Genomic DNA, 23,554 nt, shown 5'->3' with positions numbered 1-23,554 from the left:
TCCCCTACAAGAAGCAGGATAGACTGAGAGACAGACGACCCAAGATGGAAGCCACAGCTTTCTTTATAACCCAGCCTCACAAATGACATCACGTTCCTTTTGCCATACTCTGTTTGTTAGAATTGAGTCAATGGACTTAAGGAGAAGGTATTGTGTAAGGGTGTGAATGCCAGGAGGCAGAGATCATTGGCAGGGAGCTGTCTACCACATCCTCCACACAATGTCCCGGGACTCCAGCAAATGCCACACTAGGCAAAGACAAAGCAGTGTGTATGTGCATGTGTGAATGTCAGGCCTTCACACCATTTGTGGGCTTTGCTAATTACTCCTGGGCATGCAGAAATACTGAATATTCATGAAGTTACCACAGAGGATTTAGAATCACAATACTGAACAACAACAAAAAATTTTCTGCTTGGGTCTTAGCAAATGTGGAGTAACACTGTTTCCTTCAGAAGCCTGGTCACTGCTGTAAGGAATGAGTTCTATTCCAAAACCGAAATGGGGAGTGCCTCCACACTGCACTCCATCACAGTGTGATTAGAGTAAAATGTCAAAGAGTTATATTTAAGCCTATGCTATACTTCTTAAAACAGTATTACTTTCCATCACTGTACAGTTTGTATTTATAATGTAACAGTAATGTCGCAGTAAAAGGCAGAACCCAATGCATTGACAGCTGCAAGATGGAGGAATTCATGCTGCCTCGAGAGCTTGGGTCTGGGTCAGCATGTTCTACTCTTTGGGTGGGTCTGTGGCTTTCCCTGAGGTATTAAGCAGACTTGGGGTGGGGATATTTCCCACATATTATTTTTCATTAATCTTACATCACCTTTTGACACAAAACCTGCACTCAAGCAGAGGGCTTTCTGGGCTTTACTGAGGAGATGGGAGGGCTGGGAGAAAATATCAGGTCAGGCCAGTGTGTTAGTAGGAACAGTTTGGAAGTGGGAAAGGGAAAATTTTGTCCAGCTTTAGCTGAGGTCTCTGAATGGCCTTTTATGGGTCCTTGTTTTTCCAGGGCAAGCTTCTGCCTCACTGAACGTTTCTGTTGGGAAAACCTTGCCCTGCAGTTTTGGCTGTCTGCTTTTTTTTTTTTTTTTAAACCACAGCAAGGGCTAGCCCAGTTCTCTCTCCAGCCTAAGGGAATTAGGAGTCTTTCTTTGGGCACTGCTGTGTAACTGCTTTCTTACTGCTCACCGGAGACTCAAAGGGCAGCTCTTTGTTGATGTAAGTTTTAATACGCTGAGAAAATTTATTTTGGGCAGTGATAAACTTCAAAATTACTATTGCCTGAAGCTCCTGCGTCCAGGATCCACCTTGTAAATCACTTTTGGCTTATGATGACACCCGAACGCATCAGGCTCCAAAGATTCTGAGACCTGAGTGTACAAGGAAGAGGTGGGGATCCGAGAAGAAAGAGAACGGAACGACTATTTCCCAGACCTGACGTGGGTGATGACATAGTTCCTGAAACACAATGCATGGTAATGTTGTGTACAAGTACCACCCGGGGAAAGCCACTGACAACTGTGCAGACCTGTGAGGACTGAAGACTGGAGTTTTTAAGTAGGTCTAGTATTATTCAGGAAAATAGCACACTGCTTTCACACATGACCTCTCTAGTCCAAATACCACATGAAATAAAAACCTTTATTATCTCATTCCTCTCTCCCGACTGTGTCTGTGCGTGTCTGTGTGTGTGTGTGTGTGTGTGTGTGCGCGCGCCTGTATGTGTGTGTGTGTGGGGGGGGAGTGTAGGTGGGGGACTTTTTTTTCCTAGGGTCCTTTGAACTCAGTCCCTGCGCTCCAACGCCACTTTTTACACCCAAGGGAGAGCAGGGCGTCTCGGACTGCATTTTCCCAAGAGCAGGGTGGGGGTTGGGGCGAGGCTTCCCCAACCGCTGCAGCACGGAGAACGGAGGGTCCCGCTGGGGGCAGCGCGGAGGCGCGCGGAGCCGGGGCGCGGGCGGGGCAGGAGGCTGCAGAGTCCTGCGCGCCGCCGCGCTAGCTGCTGGGTCACAGCCCTGGCCGCGCCGCCTGCTCGGCGAGGAAGTGACGACTGCGCCGTCCCGAGAGCAACAAAGTTTGAGTCTGCGGGTCGCGCTCGCCTGCGTCCCGCGCCCCCTCGGAGCTACCCAGGGATCCAGCGTGCAGGTGAGTCGCGGGTACCGAGTACTCTTTCCGCCGTGGGGGCGCCGACGTGGAGCTCCGGGCGGGAGGGGGGATCCGGAATTCGTTGGGGTTTGGCGTCGCCTGCCGGGCCCTGGGGCGCCGGGAGTGGGGGGTGCAGGAGAGGGGCAGGGCGGCGGAGATCTCGACCGGTGTCGCGCTCAAGTGGCTGCTTTGCCTGGGTCTGAGACCGGCATGGCTGCAGCCTAGCCCCCTCCGGGAGTGATCCCTGAGCGCAGCGATGCCGGGAAGGGGCCTCCCCAGACCTGAGACCGGAGCCAGCCCTACACACCGCGCCCCATCTCTTCGGGTTGCGTGCAGCTGCTTTTCCAGCCCTTCCCGGTGTTTCCCCGGGAAACGTTCTCTTCCTCTATGCAGCCCTCTACCAGGTTGCAGGAAGGAAGTTACAGGAACTTTCCCTCTACTTTTGTTTGCTCGGCCTTGCAGTGACGAAGAGCAGAGTAACTCACAAGTATGGGTCAACAGCCCTATCCATTTCCAACTAACAAAACCCGATTTGTCCCCAGGCTCCTCCCGACTCTGCACTTTTCTTCCCTCCCCACCACGCCCCGAACCCAACAGTAGGCTCTCTAAGGCCTAACACTTTGCAATTTAGCCATAAAAACTGTCAGCACACCCACGTACATATGTGAGTGTTTTCTATATAAAACCCAGAAAGCCGCTTCCAGTGGACTCCATGGCATCTTGTTCTTTTCTGTGTTCTAAAACTGCTAGGGCTGCAGGAGTTTTGCCTGGAAACTTTGATGATGGTTCCCGCCGCCCTCCATAGCCTCGTGGCTCTGGGTCTTTAAAGAACAGCTGAGAAGTTTATGACATCTTTGCATAGTAGCAGGGGTCTTGGCGTGGCCCAGCAGCTGGCGCCCGGGTTCCTGAGTTTGTGCCTGAAGCTGTAGCAGCGGCGAGGACAGGGCGATGTGTGCAGGAATGTTTGTACAGGCCGCGGACAGTTGGAGATGGGATGTCTAGAGGTTGAATGGTGCAGTCCCTTAGCAGCAGCTTCCTGCCGGTCTGTAATTACAGCGTGATTGCACAGTCAGGCTTTGTTGGCGTGGATGTTTATACACACGCTATTGTGCAAGCTCTTGGTGGTGGTGAACAAAACGTAGATTTGCATTGCAAATGCTTAAGGCGGATCTGGGCCTGAACTACAGTCCCCGAGTTCTTCCAACCCTTTAACTTTTGCTGGATGGTTTGTTTCCTTGCCTCTCCCTTAACCTCTGACTGCTCGCTGATCTCCCAAGAGTTTGGAGCCTACTCCGGAAAGCAGCCTCAGACTTTCTACTACTTACTACAGAATAAATATCTTAGGCAGCCTGAACACCGTGCCAGGAACTGTACCTTCACTCGTCCTGACAAAATGTGGGATGACATCAGCAGGAAAAGGAGATAGGAGGTGACTATCCAACCCTTCTTAACGGAAGGGCTGTTTGAATTAGCAGAATTGCAGGATTGGACCTAGCTATAAAAAAGAATCACAGGTCATGTATGTCTGAGCTGGCCAGCCAGACTTTGAGCCTTGAAGTATCAGCTGCAGACATTTAGATGGGTCCTAATTCCTTTATTGTGTTCTGGGCAAAGGGGAAGCGTGCTTAGAGGCTAAAGGAAATATGCCAGGGCTCCGAGACTTATGTGTCTGTGTTGTCCGTGGGTGTGGGGGTGAGGGTGAGTCACAGGTTTTCTGTAGTGTGGTCCTACACCTACTTACCCAGTACAGCCTACTACTGTACAGTCCAGCCCACAGTCTAGGGGTCTTCCTATCTATCCAAGTGCTGCCCTGCAGGAAACAGGCTCTCTTGGTTACTTTTCTATTGATGGGAAGAGACACCGTAACCAAGGCAACTTATAAGGAAAGCATTTAATGGGAGGCTTGCTCACCGCTTCAGAGGGTGAGCCCATGATCATCATGGTGGGGAGGCGGGCTTGGCTCTGGAGCAAGAGCTGAGAGCTTATATCTGATCCACAAGCAGAAGGTTGGGGGAGGGGGGTCAGGGGCACTGAGCCCAGTCTAGGCATTTGAAAACTCAAAGTCCACTTTCCAGCAACACACCTCCTCCAACAAGGCCACACATCACAATCCTTCCAAAATAGTTCCACCAACGAGGGACCAAGGATTTAAATGTATGAGTCTGCAGGGGTCATACCCATTCAGGCCACCACAGGGGCCCAACCTGCACACAGGAGAAGGCTAACAGCTTCTTGAGAGCGTCAACTGTCATGGAGGACTGCATAATCCTGACACACTCAAAGAAGCGAGTGCTGGATTTGTGCAAGGCCATTCTCCTGTCACCTCAAATGTCAATCATACAGTCTGTCCTGGACTGAGAGTCACCAGACAATGCTTGTTCCCTGCTCTGTTACTGTGTGACCGCTTGGCACCCACCCCCTGTAGGGCACGCCTGGCCCTCTGCTCAGAGCAGCAGGAATGGGTGACTGTAACTTGCTGCTGTTCCGTCATGGTTTCCCAAGCCAAACAGTGGAATTTCACTTGGAAGCCAACTGCTGGTTTGCAGCCTTGGGTCATCTGTATGTCACTGGCATGGTGACGACTTGCTAGACCATCATAACATTCAGGCACAGTATCTGCGTGCTTTCAGAGAGTGGAGGAAAAACATGTAAAATCAGGAGAGTTCTGGAAAGTCTAGTTCCTCAGTAGCCACAGGGGAATGGATTTAGAACAAAAGCCCCACTGCAGTAGGAGTCGGCCTGGAATTACACAACCCACTAGCCCAGGGGCATATTGAGTTTTTACTGAACTTGTCTGTCAAGGTTCTTGTCACCTGACCAGAAAACCCGCCTCAGTGAGGTCCTAGTGATACCAAGATTGATGGGAGGGAGAGAGGGAGGAGCAGGCTTCCTTCTGACCCCCCCAGAGGAAGAGAACTCTGAGTTTATGATCTTTTATGTCCTTGATGAGATTGCAAACACTAAAGATTTCCTGGTGTGGCTGGCAGGATGGCAGGGAGGGGCCTCTTGCAAGGCCTCTGCTCCCGGAGCCGTGGAGTCATCTGCAGCAGTCTGTCCCCACATCTCCAGTTTGGCCTGACTGAGTCTTACACAGAACTCAGGCCCTTCCCTGCTTCACTAGGCTTTGCCTTGGTTCAAAGAACTTGCCCCATGGTGGTACTCGGTCCTCCCCCACCTTAGGGAACCGCTTGACGTTTCTGCTCAGTCCAGAGCCCCTCCTGCTACCTTGCCATGCACAGTTAGAATCAGCAGTGAAAACCAAGCTCTGACTCAAAACCTGACGTAGGCAACAGATATGTTTATTGCTCCAATAGGAAATGGTACGGGGGATGTTTCTGGAGTTCAGCAACTCCAGGAAAAAAAATAAAATCAAAACGGTCCTGGGAGAAGCAGATTTTGTGAAGAAGGTGGTCTCCGTGTGGAAGGCCCTTAATGTGGTCCAAGCTGAAACTATTTCTAGCTTTCTGCCTCTTCCTGCTGCCTTGGGCCCTGCACGACCGATGCAGTGTTTTGACATAACTCACCTCCAAAGGCGGGAGGTGGAGCAGCCCTGGCTGAAGAGGACATTCCACACTCTGAAGAAAGTGCTGTAATCTTCCAGATGCTGCGGTTGGCCGTGCGGAACCACACGCGGGCTCGGTTCCCTCTGTAAAGCAGCCCTTGCTTGAGTTCTCCATGAAGCGTTTCTTTGTGAGACCCTTAAACCTTCTTTTTCTGGTCCACACGACACGGGGCCAAAGTGTTAGGACTTTGTGTCTTAAGCACCACTTGAAGTACACACGAGGCTTATTCAAAGCCTCAGATAAAGGGCTCCTCTGTAATCTTAACTTAAATGCCAGTTGGCAAGGATCATCCTTCTGCCCGGCGGCCTTCAGTGGCTCCCCACTGTCTCCATGGTAAGGATCAAACTTCTAGGCTGGCGGTCAGGGCCTTCCACACAGGAGTCAGGCCTCCGCTTTTCTCCTGCTTCAGATCACAGCCCTGACCCAGTGACCCGCTGCGGGTGTTTGTCCAACCACTGGTGGCAAGCGTGCTGGCCTCTCATGCATTCCTGGAGGCCTGGAATACCTCCCTCTTCCTCTCTTCCACTTGGCTCAGCCCTGCTGACTTCCTGTTCCCTTCCCTGGCATTTCCCTGCCCCACCCAGTCTCTGCCTGGGACTCTGGTAACAACCACTGGGGCCTTCTGCTGAAGAGAACCTTAGTCCCAGTAATGGGGTTTTCAGCCTCTCTTCTGAGCATGGCTTTGCTCAGACCTTCAGCTTCTTAAACGTAGCTTTAGATAAATGACAGTGATCAGTTCAAAACTAGGCTGGGTGCTCCTGTTTTGTATATATTTATATCTATATATATTTATATCTATATATATTTATATATAGACCTGTTCCTCTACTTACAGAACATTTTGGTAAACATGAATTGCTATACATGGATGGTGGTGGTGGTGTCGATGATGATGATGGTGGTGGTGATGATGATGGTGATAGTGGTGGTGATGGTGGTGGTGGTGATGGTGATGGTGATGATGGTGGTGGCGATGATGATGGTGGTGATGATGATGATGATGGTGGTGGTAGTGGTGGTTTTGATGATGATGGTGATGATACAAAAAGCTAGAGTTGAATTTGTCTGCTTCTGCATAGGTATGCACATAAGCTAAGCCTCAAACCCCATGATTCCTGGAGTTACTTGCAGACACATTTCCATGTCTGCCTCCCTTGCCCGTTAGCCTGTCCCTGGACCCTTCTGACTCTTCACCTCATTAGCTTTCCCCATGTCTAGCACTGCTCGCTCTCTCTGGGTGTCAGATAGTATCTGTCTCGCAGTAGTGGAGCTCACTCCTCCTTGATCTGATTTGGGTGCCCTGTCCTGCCCGTGATGCCCTGCTATGCCCTGGGGCCTGTCTTAAGGGCCGAGGGCTTATTCTCTAGTTTGGCCTGACCTTTGGAGGGAACCTGAGGCAAGACTCGAGGTGGGCTGTTTCCCAGGTGGCTGCAGGCTCGCTTTGTGCAATCAGGGGCTGACCTCTAGAATGAGGCTAAAGGAGAGAACTGAGTCTTGGGGGGAAACTGGCTCAGCTCTGACAGGGGGCTTGAGTAAGAGCAGTTCTTAGGCTTGGACTCCCACGACCTTACCTTGTAAATGAGATTCTTCCTAAAAATATTATATATGTGATGTGTGTGAGTGGGTGTGGATGTGCATGAATATGACGTGTATGTGTGGGGGTCAGGACAACTTTGTGAGGACAGCGCCCTTCCCCCACCCTGATGGGTCCTCCTGAGGATTGAACTCAGGTCTCTACCCACTGATCCATGTCACCTGCCCAAGGTTTTTCTTCTCTTTTCTTCTCAAGATATAATTCACATATTATAAAACACACCCTATAGGTGTAATTCTTACCCCCCCCCATTTTTCCGTTTCCTATTTAGGAAACTAATATATCTGCATAGTTCAAGATTCAAATGATATGTTATGCGATAAAATAAGTCAAAATAATCTCGACAGAGACAAAAGAGATTGCTCTACATACATACACACATATATTTGAAGAGGATTAGAAAAATACATATTATTAATTATGAGAGAAAGGCTCTTCTTCAGAAAAACACAAAGCCCAGAAGCTATTATAAACTATTAACGTAGGACTGGAGAGATGGCTCAGTAACAAAGTAATTGCCATGCTAGTTTGGAGTTTGGATTCTCGGTGCCCACTAAGGACATAATGGCCGGCCTGAAATCCCAGCACCGGGGATGCAGAGCTCAGATCACAGCAGCAGGCTGGCTAAGTCAGTGAGCGCTGGGATCGAGTGAGAGGCCCTGCCTTAGTGCAGGTGACAGGCAGTCGAGGAGGACACCTGACATCAACCTCTGGCCTTCATATGTATGTGCACACTTGTACACATGTGCAGCCATCCCTGTGAACATGGACACACATTCATGCATCCATACACTACACACACACACACACACACAGACATGCACACACACACCATGAATACACTCACACATGCATGCATGTGTACACACATACACACACACACACACACACACACACACACACATACAAACACACATGCACAAAAGAGACAACTTGATGATGTGATTACATAAAGTTTGGAAAGGAGAGCCTATCCTCTCACGCCCATCATGCCTGCAGTCCCCCAGTTTCTCTCTCTTAGACAACTAAATGTGACAGTTTTTCAGCTACTTCCGGTTGTAGTCTTAGCAAGCAGAGGGGAATATGAGTCCACACGGAAGTTTTGAGATAGTTCCATACCAGTCCGGGTGAGGCGACCTCTCGTTCCCTCGGGCTGAACTCTATTCTGCTGTGTGAATGCCGTGATTTATGGCACTAGTCACTTCCAGTACAGAGGGTGCTTGGATTATCTCCAGCCCTCGCAACAAATATGCCAAATTCACCCTCAATACAAGATTCTCTTTCTCTTCTCTTTGTTTTTGTTTTTCAAGTCAAGGTTTCTCTGTAGCCCCTAGAGTGTCCTGGAACTCACTCTGTAGCCAGCCCCTGAACTCACAGAGATCCACCTGCCTCTGCCTCTTGAGTGCTGGGATTAAAGGTGTCCTCTCTACCTCTGCACCCCCAGTCACTTAGCCTTTGATTTTTAATTGCTAGCAATTTGTTAAGTCCCCCAAGCTTTTTTTTCTTTTCTTTTTTTTTTTCTTTTGTCTTAATACCATGGACAAGAAGAGGACATCAGATTCCATTACAGATGGTTGTGAGCCACCATGTGTTTGGTGAGATTTGAACTCAGGACCTCTGGAAGAGCAGTCAGGGCTCTTAACCACTGAGCCATCTCTCCAGCCCTCCCCTAAGCTGTCTAGCCAGACATAGAAATCCAGCTCCCAGGAGGAATGAAGAGAAGGCCCGGCAACACAGACCTGATGCCCTGAAACAGCTGGTTAACAGGGCCAGTGTTGTGGGACAGCGGTGGAGCTCTTGTGAGTGGGTCCCACAGACTCATAGAAGCCTGTAGCTGGGTGAAGCCCAGAGCGTAGAGCCGTGTGAGTGTGACTGTCCCTGGGAGAATGGAATTTGGTGGGACAGTAGATAAGGTAAAGCATACAAAAATAATCAAGATTAACCTGAGAGTCCTTTAGTGAGTACCAGGTGCACAGCAGGGATAATCGCTTTTCCCCACCTTTTCTGAGCCTGGGTCTTTCCTTGGATCCAGACCATCCTAGAGTTTAGAATTAGCTCATTGTTCAAGCTGACTTCCCACTTGTGCTCTTCCTGCAGGTTTCCACGTGTTGTGATTACAGGTTTGCACTGTCGTGCCTGCATCGTATAGACTCGTGATACTTAGATTTAGCTTAATTCCTTCTATTTATAGAAGAAGATTGAACACCAGTGAAGAGGGATATGGAGTATGAAATAGTAGTTCATTTAAATGCTATTGTATTACCCAGTATGGTGAAACAATTACCTCGGGATACCCCACCACGACAGAGTTGGGGCTCTTAGCACATGCTTACTCCTGATTGGAAAGGCAGGCTTAAGTGGCTTTTTTTTTTATTTTAACCCTTGTTCTATTATGTTCTGTCTTTATCCCCTTCGCTCCCTCCCCTGTCCTCCTCTCTCTCCTCCCTCCTAGTAAGCCTGGCTATTTGAATCCGTCTAATGTAAATGAACGTCATAAGAGAGCCCATTGCCTCCTGGGAAGACCATGGGGGCTGTAAGTTAGGAAATAACTGTTTGGAGCTAAGCTAGAAAGGTTCTTCAAATGGGCACTCGGGGGATGACGGAAGGGAGATTCGCAGAGCAGGCTTTAAACTGCACTGCGGTCACCTAGGGTTACAGATGAAAGCCTTGTGTTTGGGTTGCCTGTAGTTGATGTGGGATTGAGAGAGGGCACTGCCCATGTAGAGGAGTGCCTCACTCTGTAGCCGAAGGCCAGGAAGAGGCTGGCAAAGAAGGAACCAGTGTGGATCTGTGTCTTCTGCATGCTCTTTGGGGTACCTCAGGAGCAACCAGCCACACCTGTACCTTGTCTTAGAGGAGGCAGGGCCTCAAGATTTCTTCTACACCTCGCCGAGTGTGTGCCAGCAGAGGGCATTTAGAATCTGACTTCTCTAGTTGTGGGGAAGAAATCTGGTCACAGCCATAGCGGTAACTTTGCACTGCGTGGCTTACAAGGTTCTCTCTCTCTCTCTCTCTCTCTCTCTCTCTCTCTCTCTCTCTCTCTCTCTCTCTCTCAGCTGCATTCATTTAGCAAGAGCGCGGTGTTGAAGAAAGCAAGCACTAGGGATACAAATATGAGGAAAGTTCAAGCGTCCACTCCACATCTGCATTCTCCCAGGGGGCAGTGGGGCACACCATCCAAGAGCAGTTAAGCATTAGGTTATTCAGTGTTCAGGACTAGTTATCTCTCCCGGGGTCAAGGGAGAGTGAAAAGTCAGGGAAGGCCTGGTGTGACCTTACTTAGACCTTGCAGGGTCTATGGCTGTCATGGAGTTAATGAAGGAGAGGCTTACCAGGCGGTGGTGGTGCATGCCTTTAATCCCAGAGGCAGGAGGATCTCTGAGCTGGAGGCCAGCCTGGTCTACAGATCGAGTCCCAGGATGGCCAGGGCTACACAGAGAAACTCTGCCTTGACAAAAACAAAGCAACACACACACACACACACACACACACACACACACACACACACCCCCGCCCCTCACAAAAATGAAGGTGGGGCTGCCTGAGCTGCCTGAGAATCTGAAAGCAAGGAGGCATCCACCACTTGGCAAAGGGAGCCAGGGCGGTGTAGAGACAGGGAACAGCTCAGCAAGGCCTGGAGGTGCAACAGATCTGCTTCGGAGCGGATTGCCAAGTGCGAGCACTGGTGGGAGTGAGCAGTCGGGTCGTGAGCTTGCACAGGCGGACTTGCTGTGGGTGCCAGCAGAGAGGTCTGGACCACTCCAGAGACAGTGGGGAGCAGCTAGCACCACATAGGTGTGTGTGCCTAGGGGGATGGGGGTTATGGGCGTTTCCTTTCCAAAGCTCACTCGAACTTTAGCACAGAGATTAATTGGACCTTGGGGAAGGGGGAACCCGAAGGCCATAGTGAGATGGTGTTACAGTCCTTGAAAGAGGGAGAAAGGGCTGGAGAGATGGCTCAGCGGTTAAGAGCACTGACTGCTCTTCCAGAGGTCCTGAGTTCAAATCCCAGCAACGGGAATGGTGGCTCACAACCATCTGTAATGGGATGCTCTCTTCTGAAGTGTCTGAAGAGAACTACAGTGTACGAACATATAAATAAAATAAGTAAATCTTTAAAAAAATAAAGAAAGAGGGAGAAAGATAGAAGGGAGTTGGCTTGATGGATCCACTGAACGTTCAGTGCAAAGAAGTCAAAAGGTAAGCTCAGATTTCTGCTCAAGACACAGAAGGAAGAGTAGGTCTTAGGGGGAAATTGAGTTCGGCCTTACTGACATGGAGGAACCTCTGGGAAATCTGAGAGAGACGTCCAGTGGGCAGATTGGTCTGCAGCAGGAAACCCCCAATGTACTGTTTGTGGGGTTTGGTCCTTTCGGCTCAGTAGCCCACCTGATTTTCTCGAGGCTACTCCAAAGACACGGCATTTAAGCAAGGACGATGGCTGCCACCCCAAGCCTGATCATCTCTCCGGCCTCTTTGGTCTGTTAGCCATTCTGGAGCAGATTTTTATGGGGTGGGGGTGGGGGGATGGGGGGGTGTCACCAGTACGTAGAAAGCTGTGGGAGCTCACAGAGAAAATGATTTCACGTGAGGAGGAAGTGGGGAGATCACTGGCTAAGGGCTGTGGTTGAAGAGAGTTAACAACAGAGACTGAGAAGGCAGCGAGCGAGACCAGGAAGAAAACAGGCTGTCAGGAAAGCCAGGGGAGGAAGAAGCCTGGCGTGTGCTGAGAACAGGGACTGCGATTTTTGTGCACAAAATTATGTTGCATTGCACTTTACGAGAGTTCTCCATTAGATTCTTAAATTGGGTTAAGGTAGATCTACCATTGATCCGCGGGAAGTCAAGACAGAGCGTGTTGGAAAGACTTATTGGTTAAAAAATGAAGTGGTGGTGGCTTTGCTGTGGAGGCGGTGGGGGGGATGGGGTGGGAGGGTCCAGGGCAGCAGGGATTGCGTTTTAGTTTTGACTTGTGTACTTTTAATGCAGGGCGTCGGCTCAGTTTAAGAGCCAGAGTTGTAGCCTTTATAGCACTGCCACATTGGTGGTTCTCAGGTGGCTGTGATCCTTTGGGGTAGTTACAGGTATTGTAATTAGATTCTTCACCGAGGGAAAGAACAGAGGCAAGGGTCCCCTTATGCACATTAGGCAAACATCCCATTGCTGAGCTACAATCCCCAGCTAAGCACAGGCTCGAGTGAAATGTTTCATGGACCACAAGGGTCTGTGCGCTGATGGGAGATACAGGGTGAATACAGTTCTTGTGTCGAAGGTGACTTTAGCTGAACCGAAAGGAGATTTACCAGAAGGATGTTAGGTATCTCATTGAGTGTCCCGGAGGAAGGTTCAGAAATCAATCGGGGTTTGTGAGAAGCAGGGTAGCCAGAATCAGAGCCAAGGGGATGAAGACACCGGCGTTGGACTATTGCTGAGTTCAGGCCTGGGCAGTACCACCCCTCCAGAATGAGCTCTGAACTTCCCCTGCCCTTGGGTACCACCACTCAGGCTCTGAGCTATGGTTCTTGCCCTTCCTCATGCTGTGACCCTGTAATACAGTTCCTCATGCTGTGGTGACCCCCACCCCCACCCCCACCCATAGCCCCTCCCTTGCCCCTTCATAACTAATTTTGCTATTTTTATGAATTGTATTGTGAAGATCTGATATGTGACCCTGTGGGGGTCCTGACCCACAGGATGAGAACCCCTGCCCTAGGTAAAGCCATCCAGTGATGGCTGTCTTGTCTGTCTGTACAGTGCTTGCTGCTGGTCCCCAGGAGCTGAGCTGAGGAGCTCGCAGTTTCTTCAGTGAGGGCTGGGGCTCTGCCTCCCCTTGGATCTCAGGCCAGGTATCTGAGGAACACTGAGGAGGAGGAGTACACATGCCAAGTGGGCCGGTATCCCCCAGAGAACCCAGAGCCCATTCTAGCGCCTCGATTGGTGGGACCGGAAGCGCTGGATGTGGGAGCATGAGACCGACATCCATCCCTCTCGGGCCATTAAAACATCCACCTCTTCTTGATCATAAACTTTTTGGACATCTTTACAAATCTTTCACCATCGGCTGAGCTTTAGAATTCTTGTGTGTTTTGGAGGGTTGAGCGTCTCTGTTAGCAATTGGGCTTCCTCTCTGAAATTGGAGCCTTTCCAGCGAAAGGATGCGCGTCCAGCATGTGGGCAGGCCGGGACTTTTGATTCCATTTGGAAAACTTCAGCGCTGCACCACAGGAACACGCGCCAAGGCATGGCGCTCTCTAGGTAACAGTTATGACTGGAATTTTGTTCCTTTTCCAAGGCTGCAGGTGACTCTCAGCATCATGAGGTATTTGGGAGGGCACCATCTTGCTTTTCAGACCAGGGGTTTGTGTTTGACCTCTGGTTTGGGTTGTGAAACAGTTGAGGCCTCTGGTGCCCCAGTAGTGGGCACCCCCCCAGTTCTGAAGATGTCAATCTAGGTTAAGATGTTCTACCCAGCCTTTTCCCCCTGAGATAGGAGCTGGGCGTTGTCTGCCTGGGACTGTCAGCGTCTGTCACATCCTTGCTCAACTTCCCAAAAGTTCTTATGAGCTCCAGCCCCCTTCCTGTCCCCATACTGTCTCTCTGAAGGAAGGGTTCTGTGACCATTTGGTTCCAATAGCCTTAGACAAATGAACTAATTTCTGTAAAAAGAAAAGAAAAATGCGGGTTTGAACTTACCAGTGCTTAGCTGTGGCAACCATAAAGAGGAATTCAGGATTTTTTTTTCCTTCCTGATGCTGAAGCTTTGGGACCCATGTTGGGTCAGGGTTGCCAGGCTTTGGGGGCAAGAGGTTGCGCTCCTCGTCATATCGACTCTGAGCTAATTTACACTGACGTGGCCAGTGCATCTCGAGATGAAATATATTGTGTTTAGGGCAGCATTAAAGCGGAAATGAAGTCTCAGGGGACCCAAGTTAGTCTATTAAAATACAGCTCTAGTCTTGTTACCCTTCTTAACAACCCTTAGAGCTGCCCACATCCTGCAGGAGAAACCCCACCTTCCTCAGAACAGCACCAAGGCCCTTGCTTTGAGTCCCAGCCCATCTCCTTTTGCACGCAGCCCTATGGCCTTAGCTTAGTCCTTCCTGTGGGAGCCAGGTCCTCACTGCCTCTGCCTGCTGTCACTCCCCTCTGCGTTTGCTCATTGTACCCTCCGTGCGGAATGCCCTCCCTGCCCGTTTCCCTCTTGGCAGACTTCCACAGAGCCAGATAGAAGTCACCTGCTTCCACACTGCCTCCTTTGAGCCACACCAAACGACCACCTTTGAGGTTCTGGAGTCAGTTTCTAACTGAGAGATGTTGGGAGTCTGATGCAGGTAGGTCTGGAGTCTGACTAGCCTGGAGTTGTGCCTGGCACACAGTAGGGGTTCCATTACTGAAACTAGCCTGAGAGGATGTGCACGCAGTGGGACCTGGTGGTTAGGTGTGCATGCCAAACTGGTTGTCTGCAGGACAGCTCCTAACCCCCTCAGTCACCTTTAGCCTCTGCTGCTACCAATGACCCGTTGGTACTCTGCTGTTTTCTTTTGAGGCTTCCCAGACCCTGGTGAGGCAGAAAGAGTTACAGCATACAGATCCCAGCTACTGGGCTTGCCCACTGTGAGAAGGACTCAGATGAGACATTCTGACCATCTGTTTGTGGTGAGGAACTGGTTTAAAGGTAGTAGACTTACCTTTCCACCGGAGGAAGCACAAATCCTGGTTTCCCTCAGCGACTTCACAGTTCTCCTATGCTCTGCACAGAGAGGAAATGAGGGAGATCGGGTCAGCCCACTGTGGAAGACAGACGAAGCTCTCTTAGATGAAGGCTCTGTTCACTCTGGTCGTTCTTCCTGTTAGAAGGTGGGGAGAAACCTGTCTTCCTGATAATGACTTCAGGGTGTAGCATGAGATCCAAAGCAGGAACTTGGGGCCTTTGTGTGTCGATAAAAGGGTTTGGAACACACAAAGGGCTCCCCATTTTGAGACACTGCCAACCTGCCAGGTGGTTGTCCTCATGGCGCCTTGTGGTTGGGACCAGAGGTTATGGAGGCATCCCCTCACCAAAAAGACATCTTGGGTTTGTGTGCCACTTGGAGAGTACTGTGGGAAATGTCTTTCTTTCTATGGTTGATGAGCTCAAAGCTGAGGCAACTTAGGGCAGAACTGAAGTGCGTGCCTGCTAGACCGGTGCTGATCTGCATGGCTGACGCTGTTTCTAGATACATTTCCAGAACCTAGAAGTACTGGCGTTTCTGATTCCTTTTAGGAGCCCATCTTTGTTCTTGACAGATCAGATCAGGGGGAGCCTGGTGGCAGATGTGTGAGCCGATGTCTAGAGAGGTTTCAGTTTCTTTTAGGATGGCAAGTGTGTGGACATTGCTTTAGCCTTTATCTCTGTGGGACCCGCTCGTCTCTCTTTCCACCCAGCCCTCTACTGTCTAGTCCTCCAAATGTCTTTTTGTCATTCTTCCTCTTCAACAAAGTGGTCATGCCACTTCCAGCATCACAGGGTGCTCAGTCGTAGGATATTACTCCAGGTGCCCCACCCACAGAGGAACTGAAGAGCAGGCATTTTAAAATATAATTCTCTCTCTTCTTAAATGTGCATTGGTGTTTTGCCTGCATGTATGTCGGGTGAGGGCGTGGGATCCCTGGGAACTGGAGTTACAGATAGTAACTGTAGGTGCTGGGAATTGAACCAGGGGTCTTCTGGAAGAGCAGCCAGCGCTCTTAACTGCTGAGCCATCTCTCCAGCCCTGGGAAAGTATGCATTTTTAAGAGTAGATACAGGGGGCTGGAGAGATGGCTCAGTGGGTAAGAACGTTTGCTACACGAGCATGACCTGAGTCTGGATTCTAACATTCACATAAAATATTGGCCGTGACAACATATACCTATAAATGCAAGCCTGGGCATGGGGGTGGAGGCAGGAAGATTGCTGGGACATACTGGTTGTGTGCATATAGAGACACAAACCACACGTACGTACCAAACCACCACCACCCCACCACACCACACGCACGCACACGGGCGGGGCGGAGGCAACGGTTGTGGCTGTGGCAGTGCTGCGTGCCCTGGTTGCTGGATTTGAAAGGTATTGACAGAAGAGCTCTGGAAAATAGACAACCTGGTAACTCACAGGGAACAGTATATATTTTTAAATGCCAAGCTTGAAGCTGGAAGAAAATGCTAATTGCCTTTCACCTATTGGAGCCACTCTTGGGAATTAACTCTAAGGGAATAGTTCTAAAGAGGAGTAGAGAGCTATAAGCACAAAGGTATTTGTGGCAGTGTTGTTTAAAATAGCAGGCAAACTGTTAACGGCCTCAGGGTTCCATGTGGCTACATAATTCATGATACCTGGATTCTGGGGAGTGTTGTGCTGCATTGATATGAAAGTGATGCTAATTCGCGGGGAAATGTTGCTGAATTTCAATGCCACTAAGTGAAACATAAAACCGCCTGTGCATATGCTCGTGAGTGCGTGACGTCTTCAGTGCTTGGTCAGAGTATACGTTGACGTAATACAAACGCCGGACTTAGGTGAAGAGGCCGTGCTTGCAATATTTGTATATTTGATGTATGCGTTTATACTTAAAAAAAGATTAGGCCCCAACATCAAAGCCGTCGGAAATGGGTGGGAAGGTCAGGGAGGGAGGCCAAGCCTCCCATCTGTTACCACCAGCAAGGCCCAACTGCTCGGGCTTGCTTATCAGCTACTACTGCTGGGGCATGCTGGGGCTGGGGAATTCAGATTGTCCTGACCACACACCGTAACTTCAGTGTTAACAGCATTAGGGCCCTGCCTCCTGACGCTGGTTCATGAAACTCCAGGTGCTTCAGAGACCCAGGAGGTTGTTTCACACCTGAGTTTCCAGGGAACCAGCCAGTAGGGTGAGCATGTAGCCCTTGAGGCCCTGAACCACCCACTCACTTGCAAGCCCTAGCCACCGGTGGCAAGAGCCGGCTCTCTCCTTCTGCAGTTCCTAACAGGTAGCAGGGTGTGCTTTGGAAGCTGACCTCTACAGCCTAGCGTCAGCCAGGTGGGGCCCGGGTGAGGTAGTGTCTCGGGTGTGTCCATTGTAGTACATAGTTTAGTATTACACTTAGAGTTGTTTTTTAATGCTGGCCCTTATAAAACCTCCACCTTCATCCAGTTCACCTTTGGCTTATCAAAGAAGATGTCTGAGTCCCCATTGCCACCAGCTTGCACCTTGGAGCTGTGTTCTAGCTGAGAGCCAACTTTTTTCTGATGACCCTGTCATATTAGGGCATTTTTTTAAATTGACTGTGCCCTGCGAATAGCCCTGCACCCCCATATTAGCTCCATTTTGTGCAGCTTTTTCTTCAAAGTGGGGGGACTTTTTTGACACATATTATTTCTGTCTGGGGACCCTTTCTTTGCCCTTTTCTTGTGACCAGTCCAGGATTGTGACCTCAGCAGGAAGTGGAGATTCACTGGCAGGGTTTAGAGGTGGAGCTGCAGAGCTTAGGGTGTATCTTGAGCGAGCCGGCGGGCGAGCGGGCGGGTTGGAGCTTGCTAGAACAAGGGCCACTGTAACAGATCTCAGAGATAGGCTTGGATATGTCCAGGCCTATCTGGGACTCCGCTATCTCAAGCATATGTGTGCTAAAAACCAAATTCCAGAACTGTCAAAGATCTGGAGTTCTTTTGGTCTGCGGTCACACTGAAGTAGGACCTTACGGCTGGAGGTTTGCCGAGGTCCAGGAGGAGCTGGAAAAAGGACGTGGGCTCAGGACTTGCCTGGATGTTCATGAGGGATATTCAGGATGGTTTGGGGTCCTCTGGGACAAGCAATGCTCACTCACGCATGTGATTGGAGTCGGGGTGGGGGTGAGGGGCAGGCTGTCACATTCCCTTGGCACATGGTGGCCATTCCGTAGGTACTCTGCCTCCATCTTCACTCAATCCTGACAGTTGGCTTGGTTCTGCTCACTGCTGGTGGCTGGATTTTAATTTGCTGCAGAATCTAAGTTGCAGGTCTTCCTGAGCTCAGGGCCCGCCCATCTCAGTTCCCTAATTTAGAGATCATGTGTGTGCCCCAGGGTTGTCAGCTGCTTGGTTCTTTTGAAGCTTGAGACACATTTCCACAGAAACAATACTATAAATGGTTTCTGGGTTCCTAGGCTAGCCCACAAAGAGCCTTCGTATCACCCCAGAAGCTGCTGAAGGGAGGTATTAGTAAAATCGAGAGCACACACACACACATGCACTGAGACTGTGTGGGGTTAAATGGTGTGGGTTTATTTGGGTAACTTCATTCCTTTTGTGAGAGGTGTCTTTCAAAATTGTCCTGATAAATAAAAGTTCTGGGGTCCTTTGGCCCCATCCATTTCCCCTCCTTTACCTGTATGCATTTCTTTTCCTATCCTCATCGGGATGCTTGGGGCTGAGCCTCTTTGCCCCTCTGGGACCTTGGCCCAGGCTAGCTCTGGATCTGGTTTAGGAACCCCTGCGGGCCTTTGTTATTTAAGCTGACCTCCTCAGCCTGAAAGGACAAATATTGCACTGCAGCTGTTTGCACTGCTCAGACTTCTCACCTGATTACGTCTGATGCTCCTGAGGGTGTCTGCAGAGCGGCCTCTACACATTTCTCTGGGCTCATTTTGACACTTGACGGGATTTCGTCAGATGGGCTTGTGTATCGAGCCCATTCACATTTCAGCCTGTTGCTGTGTCATACCTTAAGCAAAGTAGATTTCCGTTCCTTCGCTCCACGAACAGTTGCTGCGAGCGTCCGATTGCTTTCATGAACTGGAGTCTCCTAATCAGAATGCCGGGACAGAGTGTTAGACTCTTGCAAGACAAGGTCAGCTCTCATTCTAGGAAGAGTTAAGCCGATTGCAGTGTATGTACAGCTGCTTCCCCAAAGCCCTCCCAATAGCAGCTTTCTTGTCTTATTTATTTATTTTCAAGTTGACTCAGCTGTAATGGGGCCTTAATGGTGTTCTAATTTGCATATCCTAAAATCTCGCTGAGACTGTAGTTTTCCTCCCAATGATCTGCTCTTTGTGTTTCCGCATGTGTTGAACCTTGCTCATCTTCTTCAACTGCAGAAGTCCTTCCTCCTTTCCTGCCTGACTGGGGTCTGCTCCTCAACCTCCTCAGATTCACCTTCACACCTGAGGGGCTGACCACCCTAGTGACTCTGGCTTTCAGCCTCTTGATTGCTGGGGTACATGTGACAGGGTTGGTGGGGGGGAGCCCTGGAGTAGAGGCTGAAGGGCAGGAGGCTAAGGAGAGGCAGGGTCTTGTCTGGGAGCTTCTGCTGGAGGGTCAGAGGTGAACTCCTTGGAGGCTGGTTGGCCAGAGGGGGCCTGCAGAGAAGCCCCGTGCTTTAGAGTGGGAGAGGGCCCTGGGGTGCTTCTGCTCTGAGGGTCATCAGGGAACTAGGAGAATGAAATGACAAAGTGGCACAAGTGGGATGAAGAACGGCAGTGACCCATGACCTAGGAATGATGAGGAACTGCATCAGATCAGCATGTATAACAGCCAAGTCTCTGCCATGCCTCTTACACACCTCTCTGTTCCTACCCCAAGGAAGCGTGGATGTAGGCGGTGTGCCAACCGATTGCTTATTTGTTTTTCTTTTTGAGATGGGGTTTCTCTATAAAGCCCTGGCTGTCCTGGAAGTCGATCTGTAGACCAGGCTGGTCTCTCGAACTCAGAGATCCTCCTCCTGCCTCTGCCTCCCGAGTGCTGGGATTAAAGACTTGCGCCACTACCTGGCTCCAGCTGGTTTTTGTTTGTCTTTCTCATGACAAAACAGAAACCCTAACTTTCAGTTTAAATCTTCTCATTTATTTAAAACATTTCTTGAGACTTAATTATTTAATTTTACACATATGATTTGCCTATAGGCTGCCTGTGTGCCTGTCTGTGAACTGTCTGTGTGACGTGCCCAAGGAGGCCAGGTGAGGGTGTCAGATCTGCCAGAACTGGTGTCACAGAAGGTTTTAGCCTCTCTGTGGGTGCTGGGAATTGAGCCCAGGTCCTCTGGAAGAGTAGTCAGGGCTCTTAGCTGCTAAGTCATTTCTCCAAACACGAAAGCTCCTGATTGAAAAAACAAAAACAAAAACTTGGCAATGCAGTCTGTTAAAAATAAAGCATAATATATGGGTCTGACAAAGAGGGAGAATGGCTCCCCAGGGTCATCCCCTCATTTTATTCAGCTGCTTTATTTGGGAAACAGGATGTGTGTCCAAGGTTGAATCCATTTGTATGACCTTGGGAGCGTGACGTCACCTTTTCTACCCTCGATTCCTTTTCTATAAAATGGGGATAATGGCTTCCTTTCAGGGTGCTGATGGTCAGGCATGCCCCAGGTAGATGTGTCGGGTAGGTCCTTTGTAGGTCATCCAGAAAAGTGAGAATCAAGGTAAGGCCTTTGCTTACCTTTCTCAGTCCAGAACCTACACCACATGCTATGGGCCTGCGACCTGTGGACACCACGTCCTGTGGACACTGGAGTCGTTCACTTCCATGGAAACTTGTAGGTTACTTTATAAGAGATTGAATGCCTACCAGCTACCAAGCTTAACCACGAGGCCTCATAACGAAGTGGACTTCATGTTGTGAGCTCTAAGACCCAGAAGACCACATGTCAGTAATAATAATATCATACACCAATGAACTTAAGGAGCCACTGATTCTATTAAGTAATTTTTTTTCTTTTTTTCGGAGCTGGGGACTGAACCCAGGGCCTTGTGCTTGCTAGGCAAGTGCTCTACCACTGAGCTAAATCCCCAACCCCTCTATTAAATAATTTTATGTCAAGCTAAAAAGGGAAAATGGGGCCGGGCTCAACAACTGAGAGTACATACTGTTCTTGCAGAGGACCTGAGCTGGGTTCCCAACACCCATATGGGTTGAGTCAAACCACCTGTAACTCCAGCGTCAGAAGGTCCATCCCCCTTTCTGGACTCTGCCAGCACCTGGGCTCAAATATACATACGTGCTCGTGCATGTCCATGAACATACACACACATTAAAAATATTAAAATGCGTGTTTTGTTTATTTGGTTTCCTGAGACAGGGTTTCTGTGTGTAGCCCTGGCTGTTCTGGAACTTGATCTGTAGTCTGGCCTCCACTCACAGAGATCCTCCTGCCTCTGCCTCCTGAGTGCAGGGATCAAAGGCGTGTGCCGCCACCATCAGGCTAAAATAAAAAATTTAAAAGGAAAATTCTGGCAATTAAGTCATCCATACAGGACTATAGGCCCAGTATTGAAGGTGAATTAGAGGATGGATTGAACCCAGGACTTTGAAGCCAGTCTGTGCAACATAGTATAAAGCCCTCTCTTACACATAGAAACCAAAATCCAAAATCCAACCAAACCAAACAGTAACACACACATGGTATCTATGGTCACAAGCATCCCGATCTCATAAGAGATCGCTAAGATAGAACAAGCATCCCGATCTCATAAGAGGCGCTAAGATAGAACAGCAATGAAAGTAACCATTAAATTATGATCTATTCTCTGTATGTGGTTTTATTAAAGTTCTTGCCAAAACTTTTCATTCGTATGCACCGAGTGCAGGTACTCTGTAGACATCAGGGCTACCAGGGTCTAACCTGTGCCCTGGAGGAGCTCTGGTCTGCCCGTGATGCTCTGTCCCAGGGAAGGTTAGCAAACAGAGTAGGACAATGTGCGGATGATGGGGTAAAGATAACCCAAGGACCAATATGTAGGCGTGGAGATTAAGAAGGGGTTTGGGTACCAGGGCTTTACTGAGGAAGTGCTGTTCAGAGGTTGCACCTACAGCCCACAGGCAGCCTCTGCAGCACAGACAGCTACGCCACAGTCAGTCCCACCCAGTCCCACCGGCAGCTCCTCTGGTGGGGACAGCAGTGACCTTTTAACCATCAGCAAAGTTGCCAACCTGGTAAAAGGAACTCCGGAGAACTCCAACCCTATGTATGCATGAGCTTCCCTTGCTGGGGGAATAAAGGAAGGCATTCTGAAAGTGCTATAAACTGTGATCTGCTTGGGAGACCCGGACATGGATTACCTGCTGCTGAGGAGAAGAGGAGGAGAAGTGGGAGTGAGGTGGAGACATCTTGGGGAACCTCAGGTTGTCTGTCTGTGGGGACAGGCTGGGATGTTGGATGGTCCCAGGATCCTGAGTGTGCTAATTGATCTGGTTCACAGCCTCAGCTTTCTGCCGTAGGTGATAGGAACTACTAAGGAATCTGATGGTTTGTGGGTCATACAATGTGAATAGCCAGAAGCAAAGAGACCAGTTAGGAGGTGAGGAGAGGACAGCCTCCTCAAATCAAAGACCTGGTGTGGGCCAGCCATTTAAAACTCTCTTGTCTTCACTTTGCAGAGGAGCAAATAGAATGTTTAAGTAACCTGCTCAAATCAAGGGCATCCGGCTAGTTAGCGTGAGCCAGGATTTGGAACTAGACCTGAGCACTGGTGTAACTAAGGATTTTGGATTTCAGTTCATGACTTATCGATATTAGGTTTTATTTTAAAGCTTGCTCCATTGCACACATTGGATCCCTGGGGATCCCTTCCTTCCTGACTCACTGTGATGATATGGTGATGTAGAGAAACTGAGCTCCAGACAGGGGCTAACAGGAGAGACTGTCCCCGGCTGGGCTGGTTCTATAGTGGCCCAGGGACTAAAGTGAGCCACCAGGAAAGCTGGTTCTTGCCTCTTAAAGAAAGGGTGTCTCTGTCCTTTGGTCCTGCTGCTCAGCCCTCCCTGGCAGCCACACCTGTTTTGTTCTTCTCCTTGCAGCCAGCCAGATGTCTCTCTCCCAGAGTGACAGGAGCAACTGGGGACATCTATAGAAGCTCCCTTTCAGGCTTGACAAAGGCACAGGCAACCTGGCTTGGCCTGTAGAGGGGGGCGGGAGGGAAGTACCCAGGGAGGCGGACAGCTGGGGGCTGGTAGGCAGGCATTCCCTCGAACAGGTGAAGTAACTGAGGCAAAGAGGAGAGTCCCCCATTCTCAGGGGTGAAAGAGATCAAATGCAGGAGCTTCTTAGCTTAATTTCGAAACTAGGTGGCTTTAAGTTGTGCCCTCTGTCAGGGAGGACCTGGTAAGGCCTGGGGAGAAGACACAGCCATCAGAGAGGCGTGTCCCTCATCAGCTCAAGAACACAGTGTGGCGGAAAGGTGTGGTGGAGGGATACAAAAGGCTTGGAGTGGGGGCAGCCTTGCAAGAACCCCCCCCCTGCCCCAGATAAGACACCAAATTGATGTT

The 23,554-nt window shown here is 49.8% G+C and overlaps 1 protein-coding gene across 1 annotated transcript; it reads left to right on the top strand.

Moving 5' to 3' along the window:
• The first annotated feature begins 501 nt into the window (after positions 1 to 501).
• LOC116906157 lies at positions 502 to 20,986 on the top strand. The gene is made up of 3 exons (XM_032909138.1): positions 502 to 534; positions 1,762 to 2,157; positions 20,738 to 20,986. Exons 1-3 carry the CDS (start codon positions 502 to 504, stop codon positions 20,909 to 20,911), a joined length of 603 nt encoding a protein of 200 aa, XP_032765029.1. The 3' UTR covers positions 20,912 to 20,986.
• Positions 20,987 to 23,554: the final 2,568 nt, after the last annotated feature.

Source organism: Rattus rattus, chromosome 7 (genome assembly GCF_011064425.1).
Source record: "Rattus rattus isolate New Zealand chromosome 7, Rrattus_CSIRO_v1, whole genome shotgun sequence".
NCBI lineage: Eukaryota > Metazoa > Chordata > Mammalia > Rodentia > Muridae > Rattus > Rattus rattus.
This window is presented reverse-complemented; position numbering and strand designations above follow the sequence as displayed.

What these genes read in the sequence shown, in the direction of transcription:
- LOC116906157 (XM_032909138.1), top strand. Translation starts at nt 502, where the DNA reads ATGGGGAGTGCCTCCACACTGCACTCCATCACA. An exon ending in CCACACTGCACTCCATCACA is followed by an intron (nt 535 to 1,761) that starts GTGTGATTAGAG and finishes GGGGGAGTGTAG; the next exon opens with GTGGGGGACTTTTTTTTCCT. An exon ending in CCCAGGGATCCAGCGTGCAG is followed by an intron (nt 2,158 to 20,737) that starts GTGAGTCGCGGG and finishes TACCTTTCTCAG; the next exon opens with TCCAGAACCTACACCACATG.